Raw genomic sequence first — 14,615 nt, forward strand, 5'->3', positions numbered from 1 at the left:
TAGTACAGTGTAAGAATACTTGATTTGGAGCCAAAGGGTCTGGGTTTGAATCCTGAATACTTTGTCCCAGCTTTTTTTTTAAGAGTGCTGGGTCTACTATTGATAAGGAATTAACAGCCCACAAAAATCAGCTAAAAAGTATTCCTCATTGCCCAGGTAAATCCCATCTTCTGAAAGAAGCCTTTTTAGATAAGGCCCTCCCTCAATGCTATGGCCTTCTTTTAGAGCCTAAACCAGTATTTAGTATTTATGTAGTTGTTTATAAATAGTCCTACCTATTTGAATATGAACTCTTTGAGGGCAGGGACTGGCTCTTGTCTTTCCAGGAATCCCCAAAGATCAACACAATGCCTGGCACCTAGTAAGCATGTAATATGTTTTTATATAATTATTAATTATGATACAATGTAATTATATTGTGTAATATATTATGAGTAATATATGTAAAATATATAATAAAGAATATAATTATATTAAGCATATTAATATATGCCAGTTGATTGACTCCTAGATTCTAACAATCTGCTTGCAGGAATAAGTTACAGACTGGAATTGCATATTTCAGATTGATGAGCAATCCCAGGATGAAGAAACTCCCTCTTATTTTCTCCATTAGTTAGTCTTAGAACTGTCTAGCACAATGAGGGGTTAGGTAATTTGCTTAAAATCACACAATTTGTATGTTATTGTCAGGACTTGGATCCATGCCTTCCTTGTTCAGAAGTAGACTCTCCACTAACTACAATTCTGCTACCTCTCATTGCAGGAACAGCAACTAAAAAACCAGTCATCAGAATTTAGGACAGCAGAAAACAGCTGAAATTCAACAGCATGGCACTAGATAAATTTTCTTCCTGATATGGCTCAAAATAAAAATAAATAAATCTATTGATGCCCAGAAAAGCAGGGCTCCTCCACCTAGATCTTTTAATCTATCCCAAGACCTGGAGGCTGGCAACTAAGTTTGTATTTTGGATCTGATACTTTCTCTAACTATATCAAATCAAGTAATTGAGTCTGTTTTCTCATCCACTGAGGTTGTATTAGAATGTATCTTCATCTGCAGAGGGCCATTTCTCTCCACCAAGTAGTTCCCCCTATCCAGAACTACTTACTTGTCTGCTCTAGACATTTTACTTCCATTCCAGCCAAGATGACCTGTACCCTCTGCCTGACCTACACTCTTTCGAATTCATAAAACTAATTTACTTCTATTTAAGTGCACTGCAGAAAGGACAGTAGATCTCGGGTTAAAGATTTGAATCCTGCTTTACTACTTATCTAGCAGTATGATCTGGGAAGTATCACTTTCAGGGGGCTTCTCCATCTTTTGGTGCCAAAAACATACATGGTCCATACCTTCAGTGATCAAGGGAATGACCTTAAAGATAACCAAGAAGCAGTTAATTTGAGCAGGGAAAATGGAGTTCAGATAGTTAGCAGTTGTGTGAGCCTGGGCAAGTAACTGCCTGTTTCCTCAACTATAAAATGAGGATATTAGCACCTACCTCCCCGGGTTAAAGTGGACCAGTGCCTGGCACACGGTAAACGCTGTATAAATGTTAGCTATCGGTACTATTAATTGCCAACACAAAACCGTGCACGGGATAAGTTACCCACTTGCACCAGTAAAATGGTCGAAGATTTTCCAGGATTTGATCTTCATTAATGGTCTTGGAAGAGTGACTCCTGAAGAGTATATACTGGGAGTATCTTGTCACTTAACCCTGACTGCCTCAGTTTCCTCATCTGTAAAATGAATTGGAGAAGGAAATGGTAAACTATTCCAGTATCTTTGGCCAAAAAAACCCAATTGGGGTAACAAAGAGAAATAGCATAATAAATAAAGTCAAAGAGGTTCTTTCTGGAGTTTATAAAGATTCTGCATAAATTATAAAACTTATAAAACAGAAAAAAAAAACTTGGAAACTTTAAAGTTTCTCTTTCCCTCCAAATATACCCCGGTTGGCCCCACCCTCCCGCCAGAAGCAGGGAAGCCAAGCTAGCCGCCCACAGAAGCAGGAGCGGGGAGGAGCCCCAGGCTATGGGCCCAAATCCAAATCTAGGCGGGATGCCCGCCCTCCAGTTTGGCGGGGCCGACTGCGCGGGACTCCCAGGGCAGGGATGAACCAGGACAGACTGGGACCCGCCCCGCGCCGCCTCCTCCGCCCACCAGAAGAAGCGCGGGGGAGCTAAGGCGCACGCGCCACCCCGCCAACTCTCAAGGAACCTGGCGCTTGCGTGGTGGAGATTGATGGGGGGGGAGGGGACAGAGAGCGGGAGAGAGAGGAATAGGAAAGGGAGACGTGAGCGCGCTCGACAGAGGAGGGAAGAGTGGGTGTGGGGAGGAGGGGTGTATGGGAGCTCCGCGGAGGACTGGACTCCAAAAAGATTGATCGGAACCCCCTTCTGCCGCTAACCGAAGTTACCACCTGCAGGAAAAAGCCACAGTCTACATACCATGGATTCTCCAGCTGGAGTCGATGCCACCCGAGGCTACTGAGGCAAGAGCATTCAAAGAAACCTGAAGCCATTAACTTTAGAGTTGGTCCCTGCGGAGGGTGCGCGTGCGGCTAGAGGCTGCGCGCCTCGTGTAGTTGAGCCGCCCGCCTCTTTGCAAGCCCCGCCCCTTTTGCTCTTGGTTCCCTGCATCTTTCCGGCGCTGCTGGAGCACTAGCTCGAGAGATGGAGAGAGGCGGGGCGCTTTCTGCCTCCGTCCCGCCTCTTGCCGGTGGGCGCCGCCGATTGATTGGTCAGCGATGGAGACTTCCCCTCCTTCCGCCTCGCTATTGGCAGGCTGGTGAGACCGCTTGCTTCCATTGGGTCTCACGGATTTGGGCACCAAATTCAAAGATTTTAAAAGTACCAGCTGGCGCCTTTTGGAAGATACTACTCTGGTGGAGCCGGTGCTTCAGCTGCTTCCCACTGAGGAGTCTCCTCTCTTACCTGAGAGTTGTTCCGCGCCCAGCGCCTAGATCTGGGCATGAGCCGCCACCGCAGCCGCTGCTGCTGTTGCTCCTGCTCTTGCTGCTCCTCACCTCTTTCGGCTGCATTCTCCTCCTGCTGCAGCAGCCCCGGCGCCGTTACGGCCGCAGAGTCCCCGCGCCCGACTGACAGTGAGTATCTGAGGAAAGAGGGCGCGATTCGGGGCGCGCGGTCCCCCCGGGGGGTGGAGCGGGGATGGATGGGGACGACCCCCCACCTCCCCAGGAACAAGGCCACGAGCCGGTCTTGGGATGGTTGACATCCAAGGGGGTTTCTGGCCTGTGGAACTGGGGTAGGGGGAAGCGGGGAGAGAGGCTGCCAAGGCTTGAGAGAGGCGAGATCGAATTGGGGGGAAATGAGATGTGGGGGACCCAAGGAGAGATGGTGGGTTTTTTACCCCCGCCAAAGTAGACTGCTCACCTCCCTAGGGAAAAAGGCACCTCGGCAAACCCCGGAGTCCGTTTTCCCTCCAGCCGACAAGGCTCTCTCCTGGAAGAGGCGCCAAATACCCCTACTCCCCTCCCCCCACCCCGGGCCTTTTCACCCCGACTAGGCGGCCCGAGGACCACTTAGGACCCGAGGACGACTCTCGGGGGGCCAGAGGCCCCAATACTTTCAGTCCCCAGCGTTGTCTTCCCTCCTGATTCGGGGCAGATCCCTACAGCCAGGGCGCGGGAGATTGGGCCGACTTCCCGACCATCTATCTCCACGGCCATCTCCCGCCTCTCATTCCCCTCAGGGTCATCGTTGCGGGCACCTCAGGCCGGGCCCGATCCATCCTCAGGATTCGTGGGCCTTACTCCCCTCTCCCGCCAAATGCGCCCCGCGTTTGGACTAAGCGGAGTCAGGGCAGTGGCCTGAGGAAAGGGTTAAATTACTCCCCCACTCCCCAACCCCCTTCCCCTAGCAAAGCCTTCCCAGACCTGGGAGTGCAAAGTGAAGAATTTTTAAAAAACTTAAGTTACATTTTATTTTTAATCCCTACAATATATTAGTTTAACCACTCTTTAGTCATTTCCTTGGGAGGGAAAAATTCTCCTTTGCCTTATCTCTAAGCAGACGTGTGTGTGTGTGGAGGTGGAAGAGTCAGGTTTCCCTCCTAATCCCAAACTGGGATGGACTCAGCCTGAAAGCACTAGAATAAATACTATTTTCTTACTTCTTTGTTGTACTTTCCTTATTGGGGGAGGGTGGTATCTACCCTTTTTATTTTTTATTTTTTAACCATTTACCTCAAAAAGTGACCAAAAGGAAAAGCAAATGATTACAGTGTAGTAATCAATATCCTGTAAAGGCTTCTCTCCCAAAGGAGCTTAGTCCTCTCTGGGAGGAAAATGACAGTACACTTGAATTTTAAATTAAATTTCAAGAAGGAAATTGGTACTGTCCATGTTGATTTAGAGACTGAATAGTTTTGAGGAGCATAATATTACTCTTTTTATTTATGACTTTTACAGATGATAAGGCCTGAAACATAGTAGGCACTTAATATGAGTCTCCATTATTAGAATAATAGGCAATTGGGGTTGACAAGGACAGAAAATTTAAAGTAGGATTTTGGGAGTGTTTTTTTGTTTTTTAATATGGAAATGGTTTTAAAAGTGAAACAAGGGCCTTGTGACTTTGATCATTGATGATATGGCAACTAGTGGCAAGTAGGCCCCTGAATCAAGGGAAGACCATGCTCATAGCCAGTCACATGGTGATTATCTATAAGGAGATTTTAAGAAATGTAAAACATGAGAGCTTTCCTGAGTTTTCATGTATAGATTGTAGTGTTTTAATTTGGTAGAGAAGATATTTTTTACAGTTTTAGAGAATAACCTCAGTGTCGGATCTAACATACAATACCAGTGAAAAGCTTAATAAAATGAAAATGAGAAGGGAATTACTGAAATTCTTATTATTGTATGATGTTTTTGTTGCTGTTAAGATAGTGGTTCCCAATGTCTATTTTAATAAAAGTATTATGTGAGGTTTCCTGGGAATTTTATGTCTTTTAAGAGGATTTCTTGTGGCTAAAAAGGTTGAGAACCATACTTTTTGGATACATTGGTTAGTAATACTGAATGATAGGGGTTTTATATAAAATATGTTGTCTAGTTCTTTTAAAGCCTTAACCTCAACAAGCAATTGTTAAGAACTAGAATAAATACTTAAAAACAACAACAAATTTCTGTCATTTATTCTCTTGTTGAGGATGTTTTCCAAGTTTTTTTTTTTGTGTGTTTTTTGTTTTTTGTTTTTGTTTTTGTTTTTTTTTAAGCTATTTTACTTTAGAAGTGAACCAAGGAAAAGACCACTGGAGGCAGAATTGTGGGGTGGTTTTTTTTTTTTTTTTTTTTTTTTTAAGTGCTCTTGCTACTCATAATCCAGTAGGGGGCGGAGGTAGGATATATACCAAAAAAATAGGCAATTTACGCTGCACCTCAATTCTGAAACGGGCTGTGGTATTTTCTCTCCTTTTGCAAAAGGTAAAATTAGCTATACAAATAAGAAAATATTAAGCTTGGTTTCATGTGCAAGGTGGTCTATTAGAGCTCTTCTAGGAAGGAAGGCTAGTAGTACTTACTAAACATTCTCAGCTCACCTACTTACTAGCCATGTGACAGTGGGCAAATCATTCAATCTGAACAGCTAGAAGAGACCTTGGAAATTATTTACTTCACCTCTTTACAGATTAGGAAACTGAGGTGAGTAGAATAGTTGGCTTAAGGTTGCATGTTGAGTTTTTTTCTGAGTAGAACCCAGATCTCCTAATTCCCAGTGTGGTAGTAGTGGTTTTTTTTTTTTTTTTTTATTACTTTCTATCTCTGAACTTCAGTTTTCTATCCACAAAATATTTTATGCTCTATTTATCTTAAGGGATAATTTTGAAAAAAAATTAAATGATAATACAAAAAATTGCTTCAAAACAAAAGTTTATGTTCATTGAGGTATCATTAAGATATTGGCGTGAGATTAAGATATGATATTTAATTTTGACCATTCAGAGTTAAGCAAAACATTTATAATTGTAGAGCCAGGGAGTTAAAAGTTATAGGAACTAAATGTCACAGAAATGAAGAAATGAATATTGAAATGAATTCCTATACTATATATTTTTGAAACTGATTCCAGAAAGTAGCTGGGGAGGAGTAGTCAATACTGCTCTTTACCTCATTCATTTTGGATTTGGTTGATCAGAAAGAGAAAAGTCCCAACCCTTTAGTTTCCTGAAAATACATCATAAGTGAAGAATACATCCTTCAGGCTTTCCCATTTTTATATAAGGCACCACCATCCTGTCGCCCAAATTAGCAACTTCTGAAACATCAACCATTCTTGACCCTCCTTTCCTCCAGTTACTCAGTTACCAATCCCTATAGATTCTCCCTTTACATCTCTTCTTGGTATTTATACCTCTTATATGGACCATCGTGATGGCTTATTTCATATTCTCCTTAGTGAACATATAGTTCCAGTTGTAATTTTTCTAGCTGTTCTGCATATATAATATTCTTAGTCTCCTTGCCCTCTGTGCCTTTGCAGAAGTGATTCCCTCATATAGAGGGACAGTTTCATTTCATCTTTGTATCTCTAGTTCTACTTAAGCACAGTGCTTGGAACTGTAAAAAATTCTTGTTGGTTGATCTATGGATTGTGTTGATGCATTCCTTGGTCACAGAAGCCCTAGCTTCCTTCAGATACACACAAATTGCAATGTTAATTATATATTTAAAACCAACAATTTAGGGCCAGCTTAGGAGTTATACATGCAAAAAAATAACTTTATTTTTTGGATCATTCAAGACAGAGAGTTGAAAACTTTTAACTTGGAAAGCATTGATCAACTCAGTATTTACAAACTGATAGGTTTTACAGGTATATAATGTTTAGAGAAGTCCTAATTATTCCCTCTATATAGCTTACAGTCAAAAAAGAGGTGCTTGAATTCCACTGAGTGAAAAGTCTTTCATTACCTATGCTGCGGGATCTGGAAAGGCTTTGTAGGAGTGGAATTTGAATTGGGCTTTAAAACATGCATAAGAATGCAAATTGGGAACTACTGGAATGAAAAGAGAAAGGTGATAGGGAAGTATTAAATGTATTTTGTAGAGGTGGGAAAGTATACTGGATCTTGATTAGTTCTGATGATGATCATACTATTTCAACTTATAATTATATGTAAAACAATAAATATGCTGTGGAAATTGGAATAATGGGATCACTGCACGGGGTGGGGGGGGGGTTCATTATTTGCACTATTCTGGACTTAGCTGTAATACAGTTTATCTAGAATGTAGACTGGGTGGAATATGATTATCCCTCTTCTCAGTAGGTAGCATTTAAAATCCTGTTTGGCTTTTTAAATCCTTCTTAATTGGAACCATGTATGTTTCTATTCTTATATTATTCCATATCCCCTATGCCTGGAGTGCTCTCATTCCACACCTCTTCATTTCTTCTGGAAGTTCGAATCTAAACTCTTGTAAGAGGTCTTTTTTTGTGTACCCTTGAGTTTTATTAAGCACATATTAAAATTTAATTTTAATAAGATCTGATTATTAGACCTGCCACATCAAAAGAACATGAGGAAAGAAGAAAGTAGAGGATAAGGAATCTTATCTCTTATGAGATGAATTTCCTCTGTCCCTATCAGTAGGATGATAGGATTTCTCTCATCTAATAATGGTTCTAGGTTAATCCAAATACAGAGTTAGGTGTGCGAGTAGAGAAATTGATATAAATGAAGGAATAAGATTCAGCAACTGATTAAAATTTTTTAGAGCTGTAAGGACCTTAGAGATTACCCAGTCCCAAGCTTTTCATTTTACAGATGAGAAAATTGAGGCCACATGGGTAATAAAAAGAACTGGGATTTGAACCAGACTTCAGAGATAACCATGTATAAACACTTTGCAATTAAGTGCTATATAAATACTAGTTATTAGTATTAATTCCAAATCCAGTTCCCTTTGTAATGCAACACTAAAAGATTAACTATTAGAGGATTATTTAATTGAGTGAAATTGGGGAAAGCATCATAACACTTGTAAAATCAGGGTAGCAATTGAACTGGAGTACCTCCTTCACAGTGTTATTAATTTTTTAAATGCTATATTATTGATCATAATATTCATTGTTAAGATTTCAACCAGATGCAGAGATGTTCTCTCCTGAGAGAGCTGAAATCCAAAAGTTGAATGTGTTTAAAGAAGTAAATGGCTGGAAGAAGTTTGAGAGTGAATATTAAATTAATCTTAAGAATCATCTCTTTAAATGGAATTGATTAGCATAATATCACTGAATCCTGTATTTAGAGATAGAAAGAACTTAAGAGTCCATTTAACTCTAGAACTCAGTGTTTTCACTGTATGGTGCAGTGTTCATAGTGAATAATAAAAAGAAATGAACTTTATTTTGAGAAATATGCATTGATGACTTTAGAAGGAAAACAAATTAGAATTCTTTAAAATAAGAATCATTTAAGTTGAAAGTTTTATTTTTTAAAACTTCTAATTATGGGAGCCTTATGGTATAGTTGTTAGTATATTATGATGATAGTCTCTGTATTCAGTACTATAAGTGTTCTTTAAAGTTTTAAAAATTATTTAAACTTAGTGTGAAATAAAAAATTTACCATGTATGTAGTGGGATATGAGGATTCAATATAAAGCAATAAATTTCCATTTCAAGAAAACCTATATAATAAATATTATACTTGCTTTCAAAAATATCCATCTTTTCTTTCCTTGTAGGATTTTTTTTTTCCTCTCCTGCATACTTTTTACTTTATTCTCCCACTGCCCCCAGAAGGTTGCAATTAAAAGAGTTATCATTTGATGAAACTGAATTTTGGGGGAAATTCTTTCTATCAAAGTGCTCTTGGAAAGAATGAAATTGTATGGAAATAGGTGCTTCTCCCTCTAAATTGTCATCAGAGCATTCTTTTAAGCTAAAATTCAATTTACTAAGGTTACTAAGTTGGACTTTCTACAATTGAGCCACCTTTGCTACGCGCTTCAGGATTCTTCACACATAAAGCAATTTCTGTGAGGAGGATACTAGCAATGGGCATTCACTGAGAAGTTGTACCTAAGTTGAGTCTTAAAGGAAATTAAGAATTACATGATATGCTGAAAGGGAAGCACATTCTAGGCTCAACCAGTTTAACTATACAATAGAGTTAAGAGTTAAGGTCTTGATGACTTTTATAAGCATACTTCTATTTTCTCTTTCATTCATTTATCAACTAACCATTAAAGAAATGATCATGGTATTGTATCTGAGTTAGAAGTTTGCCTTGTAACAGTCTATTTGAAGATACAGTTTCCAGATACACTATATTTCAAAGCTAGAACTGCTAATAATTTTGCAGAAAAGTACAGGTTCTTACCATTAAGGAACACATAAAGAGATGACAAAAGGTACAATTGAAATAATGAAAATAGTTATTATCAGTAACTTGTATTATCATTTTTATTTTCACAAGTCATATCTCTTGCACATCATACAGATAACAATTGCATGGATACATACACAATTATATATGTAGACCAACCTTTTCGTTTTACAGATGAGAAAACTGAGACAGAGAGAGGCTGTGTAACTAATAATACAGATTATATATAAATAAATATTGTTAGAATTTAATTGTATTTTTGTTTTATGAAGGAGTTTGATTGGATGTTTTGTGTTCTTTTTTCAGGATATAAACAAGAGAATAAAGACAACAGCCCTTACTATTCTGTTAAAATGAAATGTGATTTTAATTGTAACCATGTTAACTCTGGGCCTGTATTAGCAAAGCCTGAGATTAGCAAAAAACTGGAATCTGGTACTCCTGAATATTTCCAAGATTTTTGTGAAGACTGTATTAAAGGCAATAGAAGCCTGTCCTATACTGGACCCCAGAATGTGAGCCCCAGAATTGTAGAACTGATAACTGAAAACAAGCCAGTACACAACAAGGAAAATCAAATACTACAGAGGCTTGATGCTTCAAGTGAATCAGAAGAATTGGAAAGCAGTAGACTTTATGAGGACAGTGGCTACTCTTCATTTTCTCATCAAAATAGTCCTAGTGAACAGGAATATGACAGCCTTCTCTTGTCTCGGAATTTCATTGTCAGCCCCAAACCCTGCCTTCTACAGAACCAAAGCACCGGACAATTTCCAAATAAGAACTTGTTGCCAATCCTTCATTTTGAGGAAGTGGTTTGTTCGACTTTAAAAAAGAATGCCAAGAGAAACCCTAAAGTAGATTGGGAAACAGTGGAAAGAATAGTTGCCCATGGAGATTTTGGACTACATAATGTAATTGGTAGAAAAATGGGCTTAGATCGACTGGATGTTCTCAGTGAACTCTTCCAAAGGGGACTCAAACATATCTTAATAAATATTTTAAAACACCTCAGTGAGCTGGATTTGATCAAGTAAGTATCCTTTTTGCCAAGACATCTATTTTATATATGCTCTGTCTTGGCTGTAACCTAAATGGAAGATTGTTTTAACTTATTTCTTTCCACAGTTTAAGCTCGATCCATATTTTTGATTTTGGAATAGGGAAAGATAGGCCTTAAATCATGTCTGAAAACCTTTCTTCCAGAGGAAACTGTAGTTTCTAGTACTCTCAGTTTTTTAGTTTTATAGAATTTTATACAAACTCCCAAGATGGATTTGGTACAAGATCTATAGAATTATTTGAATTTTCATCAGACTGAACTTTTTATCAGTTGTTTTATTATTTCTATGACTTGGAATAGCCAAAAAATAATTTGACATCTGATTTTCAATCTTCTTATTAGCCTTTCAAACTAAGTTGAACTCCTTATCATACTTATAGCATATTAGTGTCTTTCCAGATGGTAGAATCTGGCATAGATTGTGCATCTTTGAACATACCTTTTAAGAACCCATGTTCATTTCCTGTAGATTGGGACTTGAGTTGGGGATTTGGACATATTTTGTCTCAGTCAAGGTAATAATTACACAGTATAGGTCTGGGTTTGGGTAACTAATTAATGGCAATGAATATAGATATTCAGAAAATGAGTGGAATTGTAACTTAACTTTTTAATGTCAATTGTTTTGCTAGCTTTTATCAATGTAACTATTGAAATATTTAATTATTTGTATTTTTTCCTTTATCAGTGTGGCCAGAGTGAGTGCAACATGGAAGAAGATTCTGAAAGACAATAAAGGGGCTTTCCACTTATATAGTACAGCAATGAAAAAAGCTACTGTAAGTTTTTTTTTCCCTTCCAGTTATTTCATTTTCATTTATATCGTCTATTCATATCTTACATATAAAAGAATGGAGGGAAAAAGCACTGGTTTAAAAAATTCAGAAATTGGGCTGGCATCATCCTGCTCTTTACCACACCCAGGGTGGACCTTGAGTAGATAAGTCCTACTCAACTTATAGGCCTTAGGTTCCTCATCTGTAAAATGTAGGAGTTGGTTAACTTGTGAGTGACTTAACCCTTAACTCCATGAAAACCTTTCAGTCAATATTAGTTTTTATTAGATTTCTACTTTGTGTCAAATAATATGTTTGAAGCAAGTAGACTTTCATGGAATTTATATCCCACTGGGAAATTATATATATTATGTGACATGATCCTAAAATACCCTTGAGAGTTGAAAATAACCCTCAAAAGGATTACATAGTCTATATTCAATAAAACATTTGTTAGTATGTATGAGACAGCTACATAATAAAAATTTGAGATGACTTTTTTCAGCCAAACCTTTCAGTTGACTTTAATTGGATTGTTTAGCATTTTAAAGAAGGAAAATTTGGAAGGAAAGACACATTTCCTGGGTAAAATCCTACAGGCCAGTAAAATTTTCCCTGATAACTAGCCATATTGGGTGTCAAAGCCATAGTATTTCTGCCCACAAAAGCTAGATTTGAGCTGGAAACAAAAAAGATTGGAGAGAATAGTTCTTTATGTGATATTTGCTGATACTTCATGCATTTGGATAATATTCAAGGTTAGTTTGGGGAAATCTTTATTGCCAGTAAACATACTCTTTCAAAAGGATTATTTACTAAGTCTGTCATATTCTCAGTGGGAAGGTAGTTATATTGTTTCACCAACTTTTTTTTTTTCCCATAGGAAAATACTGCAAAATTTTCACCTCATGCTGCAACTAGAGAATATGTTCTGGTCAGGGCTGCATTAGCTTCTGTTCAGAAATCAACAACACAGGCTCCTAATGGCTCCAAAAAAGTATCTCAGCTCAAATTATCTGATCAGGGAGTTTCTACCTACAGCCGACACAATGAGTTTTCTGAGGTAATTTTTTTTTTATTGATATGTTAATACTTTAAAAATACAAACACATATATCCTAAAATCTATATTCAATTTTGGGGCCAAATTTTGCTTCAAAAATATGTTGGCTCACTTGATTTCTCATTTTTATAGGTGATTTATTTCTAAAATAGGGAACCTGAAAGCACAAATAAATTGTCAATGAAGCCCAAAGGTAGCTATTAGTCCTAACAATCAGTTATTAGCTGCTATCTATCTATTAGCTGTTAAGTTAGTAGCACATTAGTGGATCTGTGATTATTTCATGATGTGATTACTGCCTCTGTTTTTACAAGTCATAGTCCCTTTGCCTTCTCCCCTAAATTCTCAGTGGAGATTTATGGTCCTCAGTTTTTTAAAGAGGAGAAAATTGGGACAAGTAACTTGGCCAAAGTATTTTATAGTATATTGTGCTTATACCATATGATGCAACAACTTATACTCATTCTACTAGGTGTTTTCTATTGCATTTTTAGATTGTCACTAATTCTTTTGAGGTTTGATGATTCAAAATTATTAGCATCACTGGGGAAAAATGTTAAATGGGTTAGGATAAGGGGACAGTAAGCAATTTGAGATGAATACTGTGTGTTTTCTTAGGTGAAATTCAGTTCAAAGGGCAATTTATTGCCTATCCAAGATTAGTGTTGATAGAATTCAATCAATAAGTTGTTACTATGTGATAAAAAGTTTATTATATGTGATTTTTTTAATATGTGAATTTTTCTTCATAGGTTGCCAAGACCTTAAAAAAGAATGAAAGCCTAAAAGCCTGTATCCATTGCAACTCACCTGCAAAATACGACCCCTATTTGCAGAGGGCAACATGCAAACGAGAAAGCTGTGGCTTTGATTTTTGTACAAGATGTTTATGCAATTATCATATCACCAAAGACTGTTTAAATGAAAAGACCCTAAAAGCAAACTCTAAAGTGGGACCTCTTCCTGGTAGTAAAAAAAGCAAAAAGAATTTACGAAGGTTATGATCTTTTGTTATATCAGTTGCAACTAGCCGACTGAAAGTTGATTGGAGATGTTAACGTTAGGTGACCATAATATGGTTCTGCCTGAAGTCTTTATTTTAAATTTTAAAAAAGATAGTAAATATATTGTTATTTTTCAATTGTCATGAAAATCAATTTTAAAAAAATAAAACAACAAACTTCAGTGAATTTTTGGAACTTGGTAGCTTTGGCATGTCATGTATTTTGAATTCTTCTGCATTTATTACCAAATGAGAATCCCAGTACAAAATTCTAGATTACATTTTTAAAAGACGAAACAGCCAATTAAGTCTGGAATACATTACAATCAAAATGAGCTTAATCTGGAATATCTTTAAGTGTACTTTGGAGATTCATATCAAAAGAATGCAGTTTAAACTATTTAAACATGCTATTCATTTTCTACAGTTATTTTATTATAATTCCTAAGTTTAAAAATATATTTTATATCCTTATGATGTCTCTATTTTTTGAGGCACTGTTATTTGGCTTCCAAGTAAAAGTAACTACAGTTGCAATATCAATGTCAGGAATCTGTCTATGTAATTGTTTTTGTCCTTTTTCAAATGTTTCTTCAATGTCAGCAAGTCTGAAATTCCTATTCCTACCATCTATTTCCAAATGAAGGAGAGAAATGTCTGTTACTGTGGTGTGTCTTGTTTTCTTCTCTGAAATCTGTTTTTAAGACTTTTGTACATTTGTTATATATTTTTCCATATTTTATGTGTGCTTATATAATAAAAATTAAATGTTCATTTAAATATAATTTGTTTTTTAAATACTTAAGCTGAGTAATGGAAATTATAATTATAATAATACCAACACATTTACCTTCTCATCAGTGCTACATTCAAATGTGGCAGAATTCAAATTGTCACTGATTGCTTAATTATTACAAAGTCTGATTTCTCCTTCCCCCCACCTTTTTACTAATCTATCCATCTTTCTAATCCAACTTTTCATCAAGTATATTTAGTGCTGAAAGAATGAAATCTTTCTATGGGTTAAATGACTGGATCCAAATATTTCCCTTCTATCTCTAATTAACTCTATTGGGAATGTGAACTATTGGTAAAAAGGCGAGGATTGGCTGATAGTATATAAAGGGGTCATTGAGAATCAATTGCTACTAAAAACTTGAATATGAGAAATGTTTTAATTGATACCACCTTAAAGAGGTATGTTAATGATAGAAGCAAAAATTTTGTGGTTTTTACCTATTCGCAAGTGAAATCCCTTGTGGCTGTAGTTCCTTATTTGTACTAAATTTAGATCCCCATACCCATAAATTCAAGTTACACAGAGCCACAAGATGGTGCTCT

At 37.2% G+C, this 14,615-nt stretch overlaps 1 protein-coding gene and 1 long non-coding RNA gene across 3 annotated transcripts in view; one reads left to right on the forward strand and one right to left on the reverse strand.

Annotated features, from left to right (window-relative positions):
- LOC116419133 overlaps positions 1 to 2,541 on the reverse strand; it is a 35,519-nt gene extending 32,978 nt beyond the window's left edge. The window contains exon 1 of one of the 2 annotated variants that reach the window (XR_004229402.1): positions 2,461 to 2,541. This is a non-coding gene — a long non-coding RNA (uncharacterized LOC116419133). Of the gene's footprint in view, positions 1 to 1,620; positions 1,950 to 2,460 lie in introns of those variants that run through there. The other variant, XR_004229403.1, reaches the window with a different exon arrangement.
- A 340-nt stretch (positions 2,542 to 2,881) lies between these two features.
- Positions 2,882 to 14,047, forward strand: FBXO5 (F-box protein 5). Its single transcript, XM_012549409.3, has 5 exons — positions 2,882 to 3,116; positions 9,677 to 10,403; positions 11,122 to 11,212; positions 12,093 to 12,272; positions 13,024 to 14,047. The coding sequence occupies exons 1-5, from the start codon at positions 2,984 to 2,986 to the stop codon at positions 13,273 to 13,275; spliced, it is 1,383 nt and encodes a 460-aa protein (XP_012404863.2). The 5' UTR covers positions 2,882 to 2,983; the 3' UTR covers positions 13,276 to 14,047.
- Positions 14,048 to 14,615: the final 568 nt, after the last annotated feature.

Source organism: Sarcophilus harrisii, chromosome 4 (assembly GCF_902635505.1).
Source record: "Sarcophilus harrisii chromosome 4, mSarHar1.11, whole genome shotgun sequence".
NCBI lineage: Eukaryota > Metazoa > Chordata > Mammalia > Dasyuromorphia > Dasyuridae > Sarcophilus > Sarcophilus harrisii.

What these genes read in the sequence shown, in the direction of transcription:
- FBXO5 (XM_012549409.3), top strand. Translation starts at nt 2,984, where the DNA reads ATGAGCCGCCACCGCAGCCGCTGCTGCTGTTGCTCCTGCTCTTGCTGC. An exon ending in AGTGAGCTGGATTTGATCAA is followed by an intron (nt 10,404 to 11,121) that starts GTAAGTATCCTT and finishes TTCCTTTATCAG; the next exon opens with TGTGGCCAGAGTGAGTGCAA. An exon ending in CAGCAATGAAAAAAGCTACT is followed by an intron (nt 11,213 to 12,092) that starts GTAAGTTTTTTT and finishes TTTTTCCCATAG; the next exon opens with GAAAATACTGCAAAATTTTC.